The sequence below is a fragment of the Patiria miniata genome, unplaced genomic scaffold, assembly GCF_015706575.1.
Source record: "Patiria miniata isolate m_02_andy unplaced genomic scaffold, ASM1570657v1 HiC_scaffold_9, whole genome shotgun sequence".
NCBI lineage: Eukaryota > Metazoa > Echinodermata > Asteroidea > Valvatida > Asterinidae > Patiria > Patiria miniata.
Window position 1 is genome coordinate 2,697,435 of NW_024037076.1, and position 20,839 is coordinate 2,718,273.

The following is a 20,839-nucleotide window of genomic DNA, read 5'->3' on the forward strand; positions in this document are numbered from 1 at the left end:
GCGCTGGGGGGCTGGAACATTTCGGGGGGGAAGGGGGGGGGGGCGTCAGGTAGATCAATGATACTTTTTTTAGAAACTGAAAATCTCAGTCCCCCCATGGCTACGCCACTGGTGGTATATGTACATCTATTTGCATAGGGTTTCCTGATACAGTGCGATTTATAAATAGTTACTCTGGATTTTTTATCATTTTCTTTTCCTGGGACCTTTACTATTCTGATAAAAGTTTGGAGTAAAATTCATACTTTTCAAAAAAATGTCGGTGGCTAGAACATCACCTATGACTGTGGTTTTATCACCAAAGGGTGCTGTTATCCAACTATATATGTTTATTTACGCCGCTCACAGTATTTGAACTCGGACAACACGTGACAAGTTTAAGTGTAACAAACAGAAACCAACTTATGTATTGTCCATCTATTTATATTGTTTCCTCTATATATACTTGGAACCTTATTGAAGTTGCATCTTAAGTTTGGGTTATACATGAATTGAAGGAATGATATATGACTTGTTTGGGGTTTAAGGAATTGGCAAAAAGATTGTTGTTACTATCTTAGTCAACCTTGGGATAATGATGGCCAATCAAGTTTTTTGCGCATCTGCAGGTACCAGCTTTTTGTATGTATTTTGTTACCAGCTTTATGTATTTTCGTCGATGTAAAAATTCAATGTACTCCATAAGGCACCAGTACCAGTAATCCATTCATTTCCTTTACAAGTTTTTTTCTGTTGATAATGACTGTTCATTCCGTTCCAGATGTTTCATTGAAGCAATGCATGTTGTTTGTTTTGATCTGAATAGGAGTGCCTGCACCCATACCTCAGAGACCAGACCAAGAACCAAGGGTTCCTATCTACCAAGATGTCGGTAACAAGACTAGGGACATTTTGAAAGAATTTTATAAAACATCAGGCAGTTACGTGCAATTGTTGCATGAGGTTGATAATGACCAAAAGCACATTGCTAGTATATACACTAAAGTACAGTTAGAAACACGAGAAGGGGTAGCAGTTGTTACTACAGGAGAAATTGCTAGAAAAAGGGGTCAGAAAGGAGAAACTGTAAACTCCACAGAGTATGACAAAATATTCAGATTAAGGACAAGAACTAGGGAACTCATCAGACGCCTCATTTTCGTTGGCATGGGAGGTGTTGGGAAGTCAACCATTTTTGATAGGATTGCATACGACTGGGCCGATGAGACTAGCGAAATACTGAAGAGCTTCAAGCTTGTCTTTCGTTTAAAGATGTTTGCCCTGTCGCAAGAATCTGATCTTGTTGATTCCTTCGATCAACTTCTAGATGAAGATTCAGGAATAGCCAAAGATGAACTTGATAAGTTCATCCTGGCCAACCCAAATAGGGTCTTGATTCTTTTGGATGGTTTTGATGAAATGAAGACCAAAACACTCAACGCAGACTCATTCGGTTCTATCCTAAAAGCACTCAATAGAACAAAATACCGGAGATGTGTAATCTGTGTATCAACACGCCCCTCTCATCTTGATACACTGACGTCAAAATCACTTGTCCAAAATCCTTGCACACACGTGGAAGTTCTGGGGTTTACAGACGACGGTGTTAATGAATACGTTCGGAAATTCTATGACAGAGATCCTGATAGTGGCAATGCGTTAATCCAAACCATTGAATTGTCTCACGTGCTGCATGATTTTGCAAAAAATCCTATGTTGTTGATGCTAATGTGCACATTGTGGAGGGAGAATAATAAACTCCCAGAAACGCTTTCACGCATCTTCAATAGGGCAATTGAGCACATGTTCACAAGAAAAGACAAAAACAAGAAAACAGCTGCGGATGCAAAAACGAGAATGTTGGATGTATCAAAAGAATTGATTGCAATAGGAGAAACTGCGTTGCGTGGATTCATGCGTGCTGACCAGAAATTCTCATTTCAAGAAGATGAGTTTGAACCAAATGCGCTGCGCCTGGCACTAAAAGCGGGCATTCTTACCCAGCAGAGTGTTATCAAAAACAGTAGATCTCACAACAGCATACAATTCATGCACAAGACAATTCAGGAATATTGTGCCGCGAAATACTTGCAGAGTTTGAACGAACCCGGATTGCGTACGTTTGTGAATAAATTCAAATTTTGGTTGCATGTGTCTCAATTGTGTTCAACAATTGAGGGTGTTGTTTCGAATGAGTTTCTCTTTCGTTTTTGTTGTGGTGACAATGAGAGGTGCATGACCCATATCGTGAACTTACTTAACCGTAAGTTCAATAAGGATAAGCCAAGGTACCAATCAGATGTAGTACAAGTGATTAGTCGAAATTGCTTTTTTGAAAGCCAGTCAGAAAAGGCCCCACAGTGTCTCACCAGCGACTCACATATCTCATCAGCTATCAATGTGAGTAACAATAATGATTTACGCAATCTCGTGTACCTTCTTGAAATCATCGGTAGGTCCACGGACAGCCGCACGACACAACTGGTACATGTTAAAACCATAGAGGTTTCTCACGTGTCTTCGGTCGGTGAATTAGCGCTCGCCCTGGGTTACATGGAAAACGTCAGGAATCTGAGGCTATACAGTTGTCCTTTAGTGGAGGGAGATCTTGAGAAAACCCTGATGTCACTGAAATGCCACAAACTCTTGACCGATTTGTGCATAAAGGGTGACACTACATTGGGGGGTAGAGTTATGGAATGGGCCCCTCATATCAAACACTTGACAAGCCTCAACAAACTTGAAATAAGTTGCTGCAAACTTCAGATTACAGACATTGAACACATCGCCTCGGCTACAATTGACATGCCCACACTTACTAATTTGAGCCTTGCTGGCAACACAGCGTTGGGCAGATCGGCTAACTTGTGGGTCAAGAACTTGTTGCGATTAATGTACATACAGATGTTGAACCTGAGCAATTGTACATTGCAATGGAGAGACATTAAATACATTGCCATGAATGTAAGTGACATGCCCAGACTGACTGAGTTGATCCTCACTGACAACCCGGCACTTGGCAAATCGACTGAGAAGTTGTCCCATTACTTGTTGAGAGTGAAGCAAAAACACATGCTGGACCTGAGCAATTCCTCACTAACGTGGGAAGATATTGGAACAATATCTGCTGTGTTGGACCACATTCCTGCACTGACTAACTTGAGCCTTGCCGGCAACACAGCGTTGGGTGGATTGGCTTACCTTTGGGCCAAGGAATTGCCGAAAATGAGGCAATTAAATTGGCTGGACCTGAGCTTTTGCAATTTGACAGCGACAGACATTGAACAAATTGCCTCGGCTGTAGGTGACATGCCCAGACTGATTGGCTTGGATCTTGCTTCCAACAAAGCATTTAGCAAATCGGTTGAGTTGTGGGCCAAGAAATTGCCGAAGATGACGCACTTAAAAGGGCTGGACCTGGGAGATTGCTACGTCCAACTGTCAGACTTTGGACATATCGCCTCTGCTGTAGGTGACATGCCGAGACTGAATGACTTGTGCATTGGTGGCAACCGGGAATTATTAGATAAGTTAAAGTCCCGCTTCCCATTGCTAAGGATTCACATGGAACCTCACCCGCCATGAGTTACTACTTTTATAACAAAATCAAATGTTAACATTCTCAATGAAAGAGAGGAACTTTTTTACAAGACAATATTTAACACCCGAGGTGAAGGTTTTGTGGAAACTGGGATATGTTGATCTTGGCCACATTTGCTACACAAAAATATTTGTCCCAGCAAAAGCTTAGGTATAATGTCAACCTTGTGTCCTGCTAAAACAATAATTAACACTATGAAATTGGAATTTACACACAAATGTGACATATTCCAGTGCGTGTTGCAAATTGAAACATTCTCGATTTAGATCATCAGTAGGTATACATCGCACTGCATGTAAGACAATAAGCTGTTCACCCTCAACGTACCACACAGTGGTTTGTCATCAAAATCAAACTTACTTACACTCATATAAGTCCTGGGTCAGATTCGACCCGTAATCCGGGTCAGTTGGACCTGACACACTTCTGGGTCAAAATGACAATTATCTTGTTTAAATGACCGCAAAGGTGACTCAGGGAAGTGTCATTTTGACCTAGAAAAGTGTCGGGTCCAATCCGACCCGGATTCGGGTCCAATCTGACCCAGGACTTTTCAGAGAGTATATGGTTTGCCGATTGTGCATCTGCAAACATTTTAAATTGGCAAACAAAATTATAATATGCTTCAGACCAGTACGTGTGTGCAAGAAAACATCACTGATTTGAAAACCTAGTAGATGTGTGGTACTCGTTGATTTCTTATCAAACACTGAGGCTGTATGGGTGGTTTGGTCCATTTCCTTCACTAGTTGAAATTTTTTGGCCTGACAACGAAATTTGTGTTCATGTACAACGTTAAAACAATGAAGTGGAAAGATTGCAGGTAACAACCATGTAATCACTTCTTGGAAGAAGTGTGGTTCTAAAAAGAACAGATTGGTTGAATTTAGAACTCGACGTTTCGGACAGTGTGCTCTGTCCGTCCTCAGAGAAGAGATTACTTTCCACATGGCGTTACCCGCGATCTTTCTACTTTGTCTAATCCGCCATGTTAAAACGTTGAGTATCCTTTGAGCAGTTTTGGGATTCATCCAACCGCAGATGACAAATACATGTACATTTTTGTAAATAGAATTGTATTTTTATAGACTTATTGGCCTGATAATTATAGTCTTTGTATAAAAACTTGAAACCTTGAGTATTGAGTGCTTTTGGGATTACTCCAAGTACCAACTAGAGTATCGGTAATAATTCTGTCAATAATGTAAACAAAATCGTATTTTTGTTTAAAAAAGAAACGTTTATTTTACACACTGTTTATATTTTGTATAAACTTTGGTGCTAAGATTGTTGTGAAGATTACTTAAAAAACTGCAAGTGAAGCAGTAACTGTTGAGGGGGATGGGTTCCTTGCACAACTGTATTCAGGATGATGTATCCGTTCTGAGTGAAAATGAAGATGACCAAATGTGGATAAAGAAACTGCTGACATATTTGGTTATAAATCAAATTAGTGTCAGGTCAAATTTAGTGATGTCAAATTTGCAGTCTGTGTCTTGTTGTGACTTGCACGCTGGATTTGACGTTTTAATGAAGTATTTCAGTTGGAAGAAAGTTAATAATTTTTAAATAACCGTCAAGCAGATTATGTTAATACATGTACCTGTTTTTCATTTATGTCTGTTATCAGTAAATAATACTCATAAAAATAAGTTGAGAATTAGCTCCTTTACGCAAGTAATAACCTGATGGAGTAGACGTAATTGTATTCTGGTTCCATAAAACAAAATACATCATGTTTGTATCTTACAATTGTTTCTGGTGTGATCAATCATTTTGTGTCTCAATTATACACTCTGTTAATTATGTTGCATTGTACCTTGAAACTGTATTAATTTGTAAAAAGAAATTGCAAACTAGAACAAAATAATTCACACGCACTTGCACATTTGAGTCACCTTTTCGGCAACACAAAAACAGAAATGTGCCAAGCCGCTACAATACAGACGCCGCGATAAGGGAGTCCGACTATACGTTCATTAATGGCAAATTGATCAAGCATAGAAGAATAAACGTGCACATTTTTGCTACTTGACTGCGCGTGGAATCGCATTGTTAATTTGGGGCCACCGTAGCATATAATTCATGAATCGGAATGAAATTTCACTCATACCCCCACCCTGAAAGCTAATAATCATCAACCTCAAACACAAAGGGCTAAAATATGAAATTTGTGGATGATTTTGGTGGTGATTCTCCAGAAAAATCCATTGCCATGGCTGTTGTGCATGTCTTCTGTACATACCATGAATACCCATGAAGCGTCGCATGATCACAATAGATTTTCACTACACCCACTGGTCGTCTGCATGTACCTTCATGCAGTGTACACGAGGGATTGGGTACCAAACCGCTTTCAGGCGCACTATTGGTTTCAATTTTTGTCGGGTTCAATGTCGTGGAAAGCGTGTTCAATGCATAAGTTAAACACTTCTAGGGCCCTACCCCCTTTATTGATATGTTTAGGTGAAATAGATGTCTGCGACATATAGGTTTGCAACGAAAGCCTGTTATCAGAAGTTCTGATTCAGAACCATGATTATTTATAAGAAACATCAAGTAGCGAAAGTAAATGACTTATCAGGTTTAAGTCAATTGACAAGCTAGAATACGCATTTTGACCACCACTTTTTTTCTGTTTTAAAATAAGTAAAAGATAAGGCTTAAACTGTCTTAGACTAAACATTGTTTAAACTTCATAAGCACCTTTTTTCCCCTCCCAATAACAATATTCTTCACAACTTTCATCCTACCATGCCTCGATCGCCTGCCAATGTGACGACCAGAAAAGGAGTTGGCCTTGACTTGACTGGAGACAAGAATTCTGTCTCAAGCCAAACAAACAAACAAACAAACAAACAACGACACTTGGTAATCATTTGCTTGCAGCTGATGTCATCGATTTTCATTTGATCCAAAATGGTTTCAAGAAAAACGGCTACAATTTTAGATTGCAATTTCAGAACCAAACGAGAACGAGACTTTTATAGTCGGATATGCCCATATTTCAGATAATTTGTGACTTTGACTCAAATGTCTTGTCTTGATTTCCAGGTTGTGTCATGTGACTGCACACCTGGCTGGTCAGGTGACTTCTGTGAGGTGAACTATGACGCTTGTCAAGACAACCCCTGCTTCATTGGAGTGGCGTGTTTTGATGATGACCCACCGTCTTTAAATTTCACCTGCGGATCTTGTCCTGAAGGAACAGAGGGAGACGGCAAGTCCTGCATTGGTAGGCTCAGGATTTATTGATCTTACTCTGCAAGAACTTCATCTGTGCATACATGCTTATGTCAACTCTCATAAAACTGATTGAACCCCCGCCCTCCTTACATGATGTGGAAAACATCACGTGTGCCACCCAACAATGTCTTTGCCTGTTTCAGCCTCAAAACAAAATCTCACTGATGAAAGAAGATTAATAAAGTCAACTGTTAGATCATTCCCAGTGGTTTAGTGAAGTCATCACAAGTCTATCACAAGTGAGAACACCATTCATCCAGTCAAGTCACAAGCTATTCAAATGAACGGTGACAAAGACATTCCTTTGTTATTGTTCATTTTCTGATGTGAAGATACTTGTGACCTGTCGCAAGTTCCTCGACTACAACACAGCCTGACTCTCCTTTATCTAACCCTGTTGTACTTTCTTTTTCAGACTGACGTAGGTTTGCTCTTACTGTCGTGATCACATTGTTGACTGAGACATACCGACCAGTGTACATCAATTCGTGGTCTTCTGCATTCAGAGCCAAAGCAGCCCTTTATAAACGACTGGTAAGTTGCTTTCTTCAATAAGAAAGACAGTCAAGTATACGACAAAGAACCATACTATAAAACAGAATTGCATCGGACTCAGTCACAGAGAGTTGTATTGAATCAATGACTAGTCATCCTGTCTCAAGTTAAGTCACAGACAATTCAATTCAGCTATAGGAAAGACATTGTTCATCCCTTGTGTTGGAGTACTCGTACTCGAACTCGAACTCGAACTCGAGTACAGCTCGAGTACCAATAAGTACTTGGCCCGTACTCGATCATAAGTACTCGAAAAAAACAAGTACTCAGCACGTACTCGTAATTTTGTACTCGGACTCATCCCTTAACTCGACAAATTGTACTCGGTGGACTCGATCCCAGTCGCGCAGTACTCGAAAGAAAATTCAGATTTTTTCGATACTAATTTTTGGATACTAAACTTTGACCAAAAATTTCACAGAGTGTATAATTATGAAAATGATGAAAGTATTGCGCTGTATTCTTTATCGACTCGAAATCGAGTATTCGTGAATGGGTATTGGCAGCGCTCGCAGTATCGCCGGTGCACATTTTTTACTGTCCTATTCCTACTAAATACTACAAGAATACCAGTGAAATAAATCACAACCTTCTTTCCATGGGCTGCATGTGCATTCGTCACACAAGGCATTTTCTAACTAACAAGGCGCGGAAAGATCGTATCCCTGGGGAAGAGGTTGTGAACATCACTCTTTGTTGGAAATGCGTCACATTCTCTGGTGCATGGCGGCGAGTTCGATCCAGACGTAGACATGTCTTCTTCGTCAGAAATTATATCTTGGGGGTTTAGAGATCACAAGGAATATTTCGCTAATGAACAGAAGCAGCACAACGCAGTATGCAAGTCATGTGGGCTGCGGATTTGGAGAAGTCTGGAACAACTTCCAACCTCAATAAGCACCTTCGACGCAAACATTTCTTGGAATACTGGGTAATTACTTTACATATTACATGTAAGTAACGGTGCTAATTTCCATAATGCTTTAGTTTAAAAATGTACTCGGGATGTACTCGATATCTTTGCACTCGTACTCGGCCCGTACTCGGACTCTGAAAAACTCGATCTCGGATTTTTGGCCCAGGACTCGACTAAAAATACTATAGTAACACCCCTCACACAATGCCGTCTACAACTGCTTAATATCAACAAAACGTTAAATTCGGCACCTTCAGAGGACTAGTTATCTTGTAATTTTGAGTTGAATTCGGACGACTTGTTCAGCCATTGTTCACGAAAGCATCGTGTTGCATGACGTCAAGGGTTGTGATCAATTGCGCCCTCACTAGCTTGCATCAAATTTTGACAATGTACATTTGTACGGCTGTTGCCTGTCTTGGTCAAAAGTGCGACCGCATACAGAATTTAACAATTTTGTGCTTTTTAGCAGTCATACTATAGCTGGGTTTATTTTCTGCTGACAAATAATTTCGATCTTTAATTAATTTTCGGCTCCCCTAGCAATGGGACGCTCCGCGCACAGGCCGTACGTGGCTCTGTGACTGATATACGGAGGTACTCCAGTATTTCAGTCACATTTATGGGACTATGTACTGATATGTGCCCCGCGCCAAAAGTGTCAGACGTGCCGTCTGACACTTTTGGCCTATGACTATGTGAAACAGTCGTTGACTTGTTTTTCTTCAAAAGTGACGTCACACATGCACTCGATGATCGATATATCAGTCATGTCAGTGAAATGGACAGCGCAACTGAGCGGACACATTTAATTGTGAGCGGTAAGTTCAGAATATTTTGTCCTTTTTCAAAATTACTGGTTGTTTGGAACAATTTAAGGGGTTTTATGGAATGTACTGAATGTGTGGATCTATCCAGGGTTACTGTCTTTCTCATTTGTATTCTCTTTACAAGTTTTCTTTGGGGGTCTTTTGTCCTCGTGAAGGTATGCACAAAATGCATACCATGTACCAGACCCGTGAACGTGGCGTTGTATACAATGCCATGCACTTCCCTCGGGTAAATACAAGTGAAAGCATTCTATCTTTTGATCTGCTACATATAACCATGTATAATTTTGCCCATAGGTGAATCACTTACTTGTTTCCTGTGAATTTCCGCGAGTGTTGGATCTGTCATTGCCAAGAAATTTGATATAAAGTACGGCGCAACTTTGTCACAACGAATGTTTTCAAAATGATCAGAAAATCAAAGACAGGCATGACACTAAGGTTATCCAAGTTCCGCATGCGCAAAACGGTAGGAGTATCACCAGTGGGTACCCGACTAACCGTCTTACATGGCAGGATGACCGTAATACCATATAAATCCACTTTGAAAGTCTGCCAAATCAACCAGTATTGCTGTTCCATTGTGCAAGGGTTTGTTTCAGGGATCTTTCAAAAACATGAAGGTTTTTTAAACCAAATGTGCCATATTTCTCTAATCTTTTTTATTTTCCTTCATCTTCATAATTCTGCCGAAAAAAAAAATCTGCTGATTTTCTGTACAGCTCATTTTTGTTTGCAAATACTCTGTCAAATGTAGCCGAAATTCGGCTAGTACGGTCACTGAATCTTAGTAACCGCGGATCATAATAGTGTTTTTACTATAGACTGAAGTGTGGCTGCCACGTTCACGGGTCTAACCATGTACATGTCCCTAAAGTATGCCAAATCGGTGGAGCGTTAAGTATGGAGCACGGAGGGTTACCGTAGTTCAACGTTCGACTCAGTAAAGCTAGCTTGGACCCTACTAATATTGCAGACCATGTCCGAATGTTAAAAATGTGATAAGATGGGTTCAAGTTACTCGGACTAGCTAGGCTCAGTCTGTCTGTGAGTGTAAGGTAAGGGAACCAGTGTATAGCTGGCCTGCACCTGTTCATGAACATGTATTAATAGCAAACAAAATTTGGACTGAAAAAAAATGGTAAATTTGGAGCAGTGGTTGAAAAATAGTTAGGTTTTTCCAACGGTGGTCGGCTGACCATCGTTGGAAATGTATACAAAAATACAATTTTCTTGAAAATGACATCACACCATGTGCCATTATTTTACAGGATGCTTTAGACTGCCATTTACTAACATCCTAGTAAGGTATTTTGTAAAAACTTTATTTTTCGATGTTTGCAAATGTTTTTAAAAAGGGCATGACACAAAATTAAATAAAAACACCCGCAACGGCTGATGTAGCGGGTGTTTTGTTTGTTAAAATTTAATTTGCGCATGTATCGCCCTGAAATAAAGCACCATAAAATTGTCCATTTAGTGTGTGTTGGTTTAACTGTCATAATCGTCGGTTTTGAACAGCGCCCCTATCGAGAAATGGTAATGGCCTCCCAATATAAATGACCTTGCTACGCCCTCGACTATACCACAGACATTATTATAAACGCAAAAGACACGCCTGAGGATCTGGAAGCAGTCAGAGCTCTGGGCTGGGAGAAAATGTTGAAGGATGATTTAGTTCGGTAGGCCTGCTTTTCTCTTGCAACAAAGCCTATTTGTAACAATTTGATTTGTTGTCTAAGACTCGCTTCTACAGTAGTGTTTCATGCTAAGTCAAAAGTTGGATGAGAAGTGTTTCAAATATTGAAATATAGTGCCAGTTTTAGGAAGTAGGCCTACTCCCAAATAATTATTCCAGCATTTCTTTTCATATTTCATCCATAGTTGTTCATGTTGCCGATAGTAAAATATCACCAACTAAATATTCAATCTACCATTGCCGTGTTGCATGTTGTATTATACCAAGCTATGTACTAGGCATATACACTGTACCAGTTGACTAAAGGCTCAAAGGTGAATGAATTCGCATTGAATGGATGCAGAGCTAAGAATAAAACGTGTAAACACTTGAAATCGCATCATTTGATAAGGAAAGTCACCCACTGACTCGTCAACTTTGTACATCTTTGCATCACGGCAGACCATAGTTCCTTAACATGGGGTTTTAGGTCCATTTGCCGCCGTTTGGTGGTGCTGTACCACAGACATAGGTGTTGCCAGCGGGTTGGGGTGGTAAGGAGGAGGGGGGGGGGGGGGGGGGGTTTGCCCCCCCCCCAATATTTAGTAAAGACTGCCCTTTTCCATTCAAATGCCTTTTTTACAAGCACTTCCCCCCCCCCCGAAAATTTGTAAAGAGTGCACTTCTTTTGTTAACAAGTGCCCTTTTTGTCTGAAGAAATTCATGCCCTTTTAATTTTAGAAACAAAGCTGCACCCTTTAAAAAGGGCACGACACAAAATTAAATAAAAACACCCGCAACGGCCGATGTAGTGAGTGTCTTTTTTTTTAATTCAATCCCCGCATGTATCGCCCTGAAATAAAGCACTATAAAATTGTCTGTTTAGTGTGTGTTGGTATAATCGTCATCGTCGTCGGTTTTGAATAGCGCCCCTATCGACAAATGGTACCAGCCCCCCCCCCCCCCCCCCAACACTATTTGATTTTACAGAGGCCAAGTGTCCGGAGAAAAAAGTGTCTACATTTCAACAAGGATGTGCAAGTGATCTTTTCAAGAAATTTGTACACTGCCTCCCACTATCAATGCCCTTGCTACGCCCTCAACTTTACCACAGACATTATTATCAATGCAACGGACATGCCTAAGGATCTGGAAGCAGTCAGAGCTCTGAGCTGGGAGCAAATGTTGAAAGATGATTTAGTTCGGTATAGGCCGTCAGCTGAAACTCAAAAACAGGCTGTAAAATGAGTTTCGTTCCAGCAACACTGGGTCTACTTTTTTAATGGTTTTATGTATGGTTCAGCACATTACAAACACTATGTAAAAAGTTCTCCAAAAAAAATCCTGCAGTTTTTTGGTTACACTTCATCAAAGTTTGCCAATGTCATGTATGCTAAATATGCACATTTTGCAGTCTGAAGCCTTGTTTTGGCACTTCCAATTTTAAAAATAACTCCAAATTAAAAAATACAGCATTTTGGCATGTCAAATCCTATATCTTAACTCCCCCCAACAGTCCTGAATCCTTTTCCATACACTCTAGGGAGTTAGAGTCAAGGAATAAGTGTTATGCATGTATACATGTACCATATTACAACATTTGTTAACAGCAGGTGACCCTTTGTACATTTTGTATTTTATCAAACACCAATGGAAATACATATCTTTGCAACCTTATCTTGCAAATTATTTTTGAGACTGTTATTTCTAATCTGGTAGCAATCACCGCTGTCGTTTCTTTCCCCAAAATAATTTATTATAATCTAAATTATGGGTCAGTACCGTGGAAATAAATGCTATGGAAATGTTTATTAAATTTGCTACATATAAATGTTGTTTTCCAATCAGCAGTGATAGATCCAGTATTTTGGGGCGGGGGTGTCACCTTAAGTGGGGAACATTTCTGCTGCTAACTAATTAAATAACTAACTTACAGTAGAAGAAACATAAAATCGGACAAGAGGTCCCTCTTAAAAAAAAAAAGGGAAAAAAAGTTATCTACTCTTGATCCGATAGTGATTCAGGTGCCATCTTTAAGAACCCGCTACACGGTAGTAGACATTGTGTATATGTTAAAACGCTAATGAAACAGCCTAAAAAAATTATAAATCAAAGTCCTGTTTGGCTGTTAGAAGTCAGAGTTTGGCATAATTTCAGAAAGCAACCATGGTACACATGTACTTGACCCAGCCATTGATTGCGGGTAGGGTGGGGAAAAAAGCCATTTCAGGCTATATACAATTTCATACAATGGTTATCACTGAAATAATTTTCGCAGCTTTGGGGACTTCTCTTGTGCATCAATACAAGGAAAAAGACAACTCAACTCAACTCTATGTGTATTGCAATATTGCATGAAAACAACTGGCATGACGCAAAGGCCTAAAATGGCGAGGAATAAAATTTGAACAGAAGGATAATTGTGAAATCTGGATGTTTAGTGCTTCCATGAAAGTCCAAAGTATTTTTTTCTCATTACTGTCCATCAAATTTCATCATACAAGTCATCCTCGCCTGCGTCTGCAACATCAATTTCTTCTATGAAGTTGCTGCAATTCGTGCATTTGCACAGATCTGTGCATGGTAGCTCTGCAGACAGACACGAGCATCGCCCTTTAAGACATTTGCCAACTTTACAACTACAGCTGACACACTGAAGGAGAACATCTGGTGCAGATGGCTTCATCATCCAAGTGATGGTTAGTTCTCCATCTTCAAGTTTCCAGCCATGTCCATCTGGAGATGGTGCGTCAATCTTCTGCTGTAGTGATCGCTGGTGTATTGCAGCCTGGTAATTGCAACGTTTAGCGTGCTGGGTGAGTGCATCTTTTGTTGGAGGCAGACTCTGCTCGGAGGATGGAGTGGAACAAAAGGCCTTGTACCGGGCATCATCGACACTCTCTGTCGTTTGGCCATAGAGTATACAGACAAATTTCTCCAGCGATGCCAGTGCTTTTTCTTCTAGGTTGAATTCTTTCCCCAGATCAGAGAATGTCTCTTGAAATTCCGGGTGCTCTTGTATTATCTTCAGCGCCTTCTGTTTTCCTTTTCCGTAGAACGCACTTGTGGAATCACAACCTGTGAAAATGTGTAGCCCAATGAGGCATCTGCAAGGCATGCTTAGACTGGAAGTGGCTTGTTGAAGGTCTATAATGCGGCTCTTATTTCCTTTACCCGTCATAAAATATATACGACTGGGCAAGCTGTCAAGAAGAGAGAGAGTTATAACTGCAACATCAGTGTCTGGACTTCTGATGATTACTGCTGAGTTTGATTCTGCAGCATGTCTTGCATGAAGCAAAAGCCTAGTATCTGCTTCTTCATGATCACAGACTAACTCAGAGCACGGTGAAGCTTCAAGTACACCCTCCTTCCACTGCAAGCGATCACAATATTCACCATTTGTGGTGAAAACTGTCAGGTTTCTTGGGTTGAACTCGGTCTCCTTCCAGGCTTTGAACATGAAGTCAATCAATGCTTCTTTGTTTAGACCATTTGAAAGGAACTTCTTGAACTGCTTTGGAGTTTTTTGGTCCTTGCTGTAAATCTTGACCATCTGTGTTCCAGCCTCTGCCCTTCTAGCTCTCTCTGCGTTCTTGATGCTTATGGAAGGGTATCTATCTGTGACAAAGTCGACCCGGGAACAATTGTTCTTTGTTGCAACGCTACATACTTGACTTAAGACAGCTTCAGCTAGTTCTCCAAACGACTCTGGGATGTCCCGCATGGATTGGATGTGAGCCATGCCATCAATTAGTATAGCTGCATTTGACGTTACTTCAGTAACAAGAGCGTTAACAGCTTTGTCCTCAATTGCATGAAGGAGAGCAGATTTGTCAGTCTTCGCCAGAGAACCGTTGACACTAGCAAGAGGGAATGAAACACTGCCAAGGGAATATGACAGAACTTCCCGTAGGTCAATCTTGCGTTTTTGTCCCACAATTAGAAGCCGAGCAAAGAATGCTCTGTTCTGCTTGATGACATCTTTGCCGGTTTTCTTTACACTTTGGGAATTATCTGAGAACGTTTTCAGCTTCTTCTGCTTTATCGCTGAAAACATATCCACCTTGTTCGCAATCAACCGGTCTTTCATGTACTCAACTGCATCCGCTTCACCACCTTGCAGTGCGTTCATCAAGTCAGCTTTCACGATATCACTTGCAACAGCACCAGAACTTAAACAGACCAATTCCCTTGTACAGCAATCAAATGGATTGATCATGCTGGCGACTGTTGACAGGATAGATCCAACAGCTTTGTCATCTCTCTTGATTCTTGAGCTGTCCAATTCTTTTGGCTTACGCTCCTGGACCTCAATGCCTGACATAACTTCACATTGTCTTGTTATAGCTGATCTCTCAGGTTGTGACAGAATCCATCGTTGGACTGCTCCACGGTTCAATGTGAAGCTAGTGATGCCTCCCCTTGTTTTACTGTCTCTATTACATGTTTGTTCGATAGCTTGGTCGCATGCAATAGATGCAAAGGGATATCGGCCTTGGCGCTGCACCGTCCATTCACCCCGTGCACTTAACTCCTCATAACACCTCGGGTGTGTTGATGGCAAACTGACCATTTCCATCCAGTAGGCAGGAAGATATCTGGAATAGTTTGTCCTATCATAGGCAAAGAACCATGGTATCATACATCGAATGACCGCAACATGCAGATGCCAATCTGATTCCCGGGTTGCTCTGATGAATACAAGCAGTAACTGCACCATATCAATGTAGGAGCTCCATAGAGCAAAAGTTGGACTTTCTTGGTTGCTTCTCTTGATGAAGTCGTCATAGCATGACAGAAGATCTGCAAACTCTTCAGACTGCACTAGTAGTTCCTGGATATTAGTACTCTTGTCGAATACACGGGAGTATTTCTCTACGTCTTCATCAGTAAGGGTGTCCCAGAAGGCTGTGAATCTCAATCTCTGCAATGCCTCAAACATGAGCTTGTGAGAATGTACACTTCTGTTGTACTGATGCCCACTCAAAACACCATTGATTGAACCTGCAGCCACCACTCCAGATTCAATTAATATATCTTGGAGACCTGCATCACCGAAGCGCTTTCCAATTACTCCCATATATGACATACATGTGTGCAACTCCCCTAGCCGTACAACTGTCCGTTGCATCACATCATCTCTTGCCCATCTTATCTCCTGAATCTTAGCATAAATTGCTTGGTCAAAGACCAAAACAATATGCTGCAGCTGTAGTCTGTCTGCTATGGAAACGCTCCTTTCTATGATGGTGTTTACTGTTGTCATCTCTGTTGGCGATGCTTCTATTACTGGTAAGTAGTGGATGGCCGACCTGTGTAGTGTCATTTCCCCTTGGAGGTTGATGTTAAAACCTGTCCAACCAGGTACTTCAGCTTTATCATCCAAATACTTCGACAGCAGAAACGCAAAGTCCTTCTGTAGGGCAGGCGTCAGTACAGGCTCATACAGAGAACGATCTACCATCGCACTATCACCAACACATTTCGGGCCTTGTCTACCCACACTAGTGAAGGACTCCAAAGCTGTGATGCTTGGTGTTAATGACCGGATACCTTTCTTGATTTCAAGCCTATCATACTGAGATGTCGGTTCTGCAATACAGCTCTGGATCATGATTCCATTGGTGTGGTGTGTGGTACCATGACCTGAAACAGTCTCCTCGCCGAAGTCAATGTTGTCCCACACAAGTATTGTCGGTGTCTTTTCTGCAAAACCTTTGGGAACTGCATGTGATGCTGCCAGTTGCAGCTGGGCAAGACCCGTCTCCAAACCAATGATTGTGTCCCATGATGAACAGTGACCAAACTTGTTGAGCAGCCTCAGAAGTTGTGATGAGCCGGTGAGATGACGCACAGTCAAGCCCAAGCATAGCGATTTCGGTGTCTGCTTTCTCCCATTTGAAGCTAGATAAATTATGTCTTGTGATATGGACAGGATTTTGACATGATCTTCAAACCTCACATCTGCGTAAGTTGTCAGGCTTGGCTCTTCACTTGCCCCAACGCACCAGGCCATTAAATTGAAAAGTTCCAATGGAACCATTGCCCTCGCAGACTCCAGGGTCAGGTCGTCTGATGTTGGTGGCCAAGGACACGTCATGCCAGGGGAATCTTTGATTGCATTCCGGACAATCATACCTATTGAATAGAAAAATAAGAGAAATAGTGAACGGTAATTGTACTCATTTTCAGGCACTCGGTGGAATTTTCCAAGGGATGTACAATGTAAACTTCAAAACAATGTGGAATGGTCCTTAACTTCCCAAACATACATACCATGAGTGCAATACAATTTACTTCTATTAAGGTCCTTACAGTGAGTGTGTGTGTGTAGGGGGGGGGGGGGGGGGCATGGGGGCGATGGTGGGGGGGGGGGACATGGGGACGTTGGTGGTGGGGGGGGGGGTTTGGAAGGGGGTGGTAGTGGGGGGGGGGAGTGGAGACAATTGCCCTCCCTTTATACAATTGCCAAATACAAGTGCTGTATTCTTGTCCTTTTCTGAGTCAAAAATATTTTATTTATGATGGAAAGACCAAGTACATGTACATATAGTCATTCCATAATGTCGTGCTCCGCAAACTCAATGAGTACAGCACATTGTACACATACTTCAAAACATTTTGGGACTCAGGAGGAAAGGACTAGAACACAAGTGTGTCTGACACCGCAGATGTCTGAAAACAGTCTGAGCAGTTGCATGTGAAATGCGTTTAAATTGTGGTCTAACCTGCATTGTACAAAGCTCTCATCGAATCCTGCCCAGTAACAGCATATGAAGAGGATGGAGCATTGGCCTTGCCTTCCAAGTCGGAAGTTTCGGTTGATGATGACGACTCTGAAGTGTCCAAAGACTCGACTACACTCCCAGCTGACAAGGTAGCACTGTACACAATCTCGCACTTGTTTCTTCGGAAAGGTTTGTGGAAGCAGAGCTCAGGAAAATCTCTTCTGAGACGATACTTCAACTTGTCAGTTCTATATTAGAGGAATTAATAAAAATAGACTGGTTAATAACAAGGATTACTGTGGAAGTGCTTGAGCAGAAGGAAAACAAATTCAATTCAGTCCACAATGAAATTACGAGAAAGATCATACATGCTTGATCCTTGAAAAGTCATAGTTGAAATTCAATTCAAGCAAATGACTATACGCCAATCCTAACTCAAGGCACAACTTTTTGGGACTCAATGATCTGAGTCGGGGGGGTAAATGACTTGTTACAACTCCGTGGAAGACCCCTTCCATTGTAAATATCTAAATTTTGGTAGCTTAGATTAAGCACCAAGGGGCTGTCTATGCATCCTCTTTTGAACTTGTACAGTATCAAGAAATTGTCAGCTTGAATATGTTATTAAAGGTTATGTTTGTAAGCACAATTATTGTAAAACCATCCTACCGGTAAGATTCAAGGTCAATTCCTTCATTCTTCTTTATCATATTGACGAACAGCTGTGCAAGCTTCGACATCCTGAGGATTTCCTGGTTGTCAAATAATCGCTGCTGCACAACAGAGTCGCAGAACTTCTCATAGGCTTGACGATATTCTTCCTGATGTTCACTCCTTAAATAGAATCAAACAGTAAACAGCAATTTACATATTGGTTATTGCATCCAAATAGAAAGATTTTATACCCCCTAAACATTTAGAAATGGGAACAAATATCAGAAATAAAGAAGTATCTTTCAACGCAACGATGGGAATGAACGGCAAGACATCTCATTTTTGGAATTATGCATGTGAAATGAAATAAAAAATCAGTCAAAATATGGCTTGATTTGTGTGTGCACTATATGCCACTGCATACTCTGTACTTCAAGGAATTATGGCATGAATCTATAAGGATTTCTTGCTGTACTTCAGACATCATTATGCAAACAAGGTCACCACAGCAACATGAGTTGGCTCCCCACAGGGCTAGCACAATGCCCTACTTTATAGAATTCTCACTACTGGTGGTTGTATTGGATTTTTCTGAATCATTGTATTTAAACTTATCACTATTATTAGTTTCAGCAAAATTATCAAACATGGCCATAAATATGATTTCAATTTAAAGTGAAACCGGAAATACTCAAAACATTTACCAAAACACTTGAAGAAAAGATTTTTACTTCAGATGTTTTAATAACAGATGTTTGTAGACCCGTAAAAAACTCCATCAATAAAACTTTGTGGAAATCTGAAATTCATTATTGGGCAGGAATTCCATAAACGGACATCACTAAGTCTAATTTTCCCTGCAGTGATCTACAGTGTATCAGCCATCAGAAAATGATAACATGTCGTTAAAAAAAAAAAAAATTGCCAGGAAAATATTGAAGCATTTACTGAGAACACACAGAATATTTCAGGTTAGTGTCAAGTGATATCCAGGTATGGAACTTTTTCCCATTTATATTGTCTACTAAATGTACTTACCCTTCAGGATCCTTGCTCTTCCTTGTCAGGAACCGTACGTAGTTCTTGTAGCATGATGCGTGGTATCTCACCTCAAGAGCCACACAATCTTTGTCTCGGATATGGATCAAGATGTCCTCATCTTTTTTAAGCTCTGCTGCCTCACGAAGCATTCCTTAAAAACAAATTGAAAAATACAAACTACATTTTTCCTGCATCAATAACACATGAATATAATGAATTTAAATTCCATGGGCTGTGTGAAATAATTCCAAAATGCGCCCGCGTCTAGCAAAGCAACGCGTGTTCTTTTGGCTTCACGCGAACAAGAATAGATATCCATATTACTTTGAAATACCTTATTAATATTAAAAATTATCATGTTCATTGTCACGAGACAAGATTGTCGTTATTATGATGGCCTACCTCCATCGGAAGTTTCTGCTTGTGCCAGCTTATCCTTGACTCGTATTCCACGGTGATCAATGTACAGCTCAACTTTACTGCAAATGATGCACTGAACAGGCAATACTCCCGAACTTGAAGCTCTTCCAGAAGACGATCTTGATCTTGATCTTACCCGGAGCTTCTTCGGGGACAAAACAGAGGATTCAGCTGGAGCGTCTTCCTCCTGCAGTTTTCGTTTTCTGGCAGCCTCCATGCGTTTATTGTCGATAAACCGGATGTCAGACAAGTCGACCGTTGAGACAACTCGACTCGGGACAAGTCGACCGTTGAGACAACTCGACCGTTAGACAGGTCGACCGTTGAGACAACTGGACTCGGGACAACTCGACCGTTGAGACTGCTCGACTAAATGGAAATGAATGCACGTGGATCAGAAAAAGTTGCACAAATCTGTGGCAAGACCGATCACGGGCGCGGCGCGGGCATACTCGATGTACAGAGGGCGCTCCGATCCGGTGGCCGTCGCGTCGGGCCGGTGCGCCCCGCCCGGCCGCGAGGACCGGGCCGGGCTCGGCACGCGGGCACGTCGACCGGTGCGGCAAGTGGGCACACAGGCCCGGCAAAAACGATGCCACCGTGCACGGTACGGCCACGTTGATCGGGGATGCGCGCACGTGGCCCAGAACAAACGAACGATGTGCACGGCCAATCACGCTGCGCTATATCGGTTCTTTTAATGCAAAAAAAACCCTTCATATGTCATTACTCCCAAACGGCGACCAGCCGCCGTCAAAATCCCCGGTACTTTCCCCAAACCTAGGCCCAAAACATGCGAGGCGACTTGTCTCAACGGTCGACTTGTCTTTCCACTTATCGCACATACGGTCGAGTTGTCTCAACGGTCGAGTTGTCTCAACGGTCGACTTGTCCCGAGTCGAGTTGTCTCAACGGTCGACTTGTCTGACCCCCGATAAACCTCCGGTAGCAAGTATCGTGAAAACCGAGGTCCGATTGCCTTTCACACGCTTCGCCATATTTTAGATCTAGCAGTCCCACACGTTGGGTTTGTTCGGCGATTTCGCGATCTCTGCCGCTCAAATTAAGCCACTCTTTGGCACAAGAAGTGAACTTAATCCACCTAATTTTCGTGAGGGACTTCGTTTTTTCATTTGTCACAGATTCTATGTGCATTAAGCACCTCAAAGTTGTTGGTGTCGACGTTGA

The 20,839-nt window shown here is 41.5% G+C and overlaps 1 protein-coding gene across 1 annotated transcript; it reads right to left on the bottom strand.

Moving 5' to 3' along the window:
* Positions 1-12,080: 12,080 nt before the first annotated feature.
* On the bottom strand, positions 12,081-19,882 carry LOC119720093. The gene is made up of 5 exons (XM_038189625.1): positions 19,634-19,882; positions 19,229-19,382; positions 18,206-18,370; positions 17,537-17,784; positions 12,081-16,946 (listed from the first exon to the last, which is right to left on the bottom strand). The coding sequence occupies exons 1-5, from the start codon at positions 19,866-19,868 to the stop codon at positions 13,291-13,293; spliced, it is 4,458 nt and encodes a 1,485-aa protein (XP_038045553.1). The 5' UTR covers positions 19,869-19,882; the 3' UTR covers positions 12,081-13,290.
* Positions 19,883-20,839: the final 957 nt, after the last annotated feature.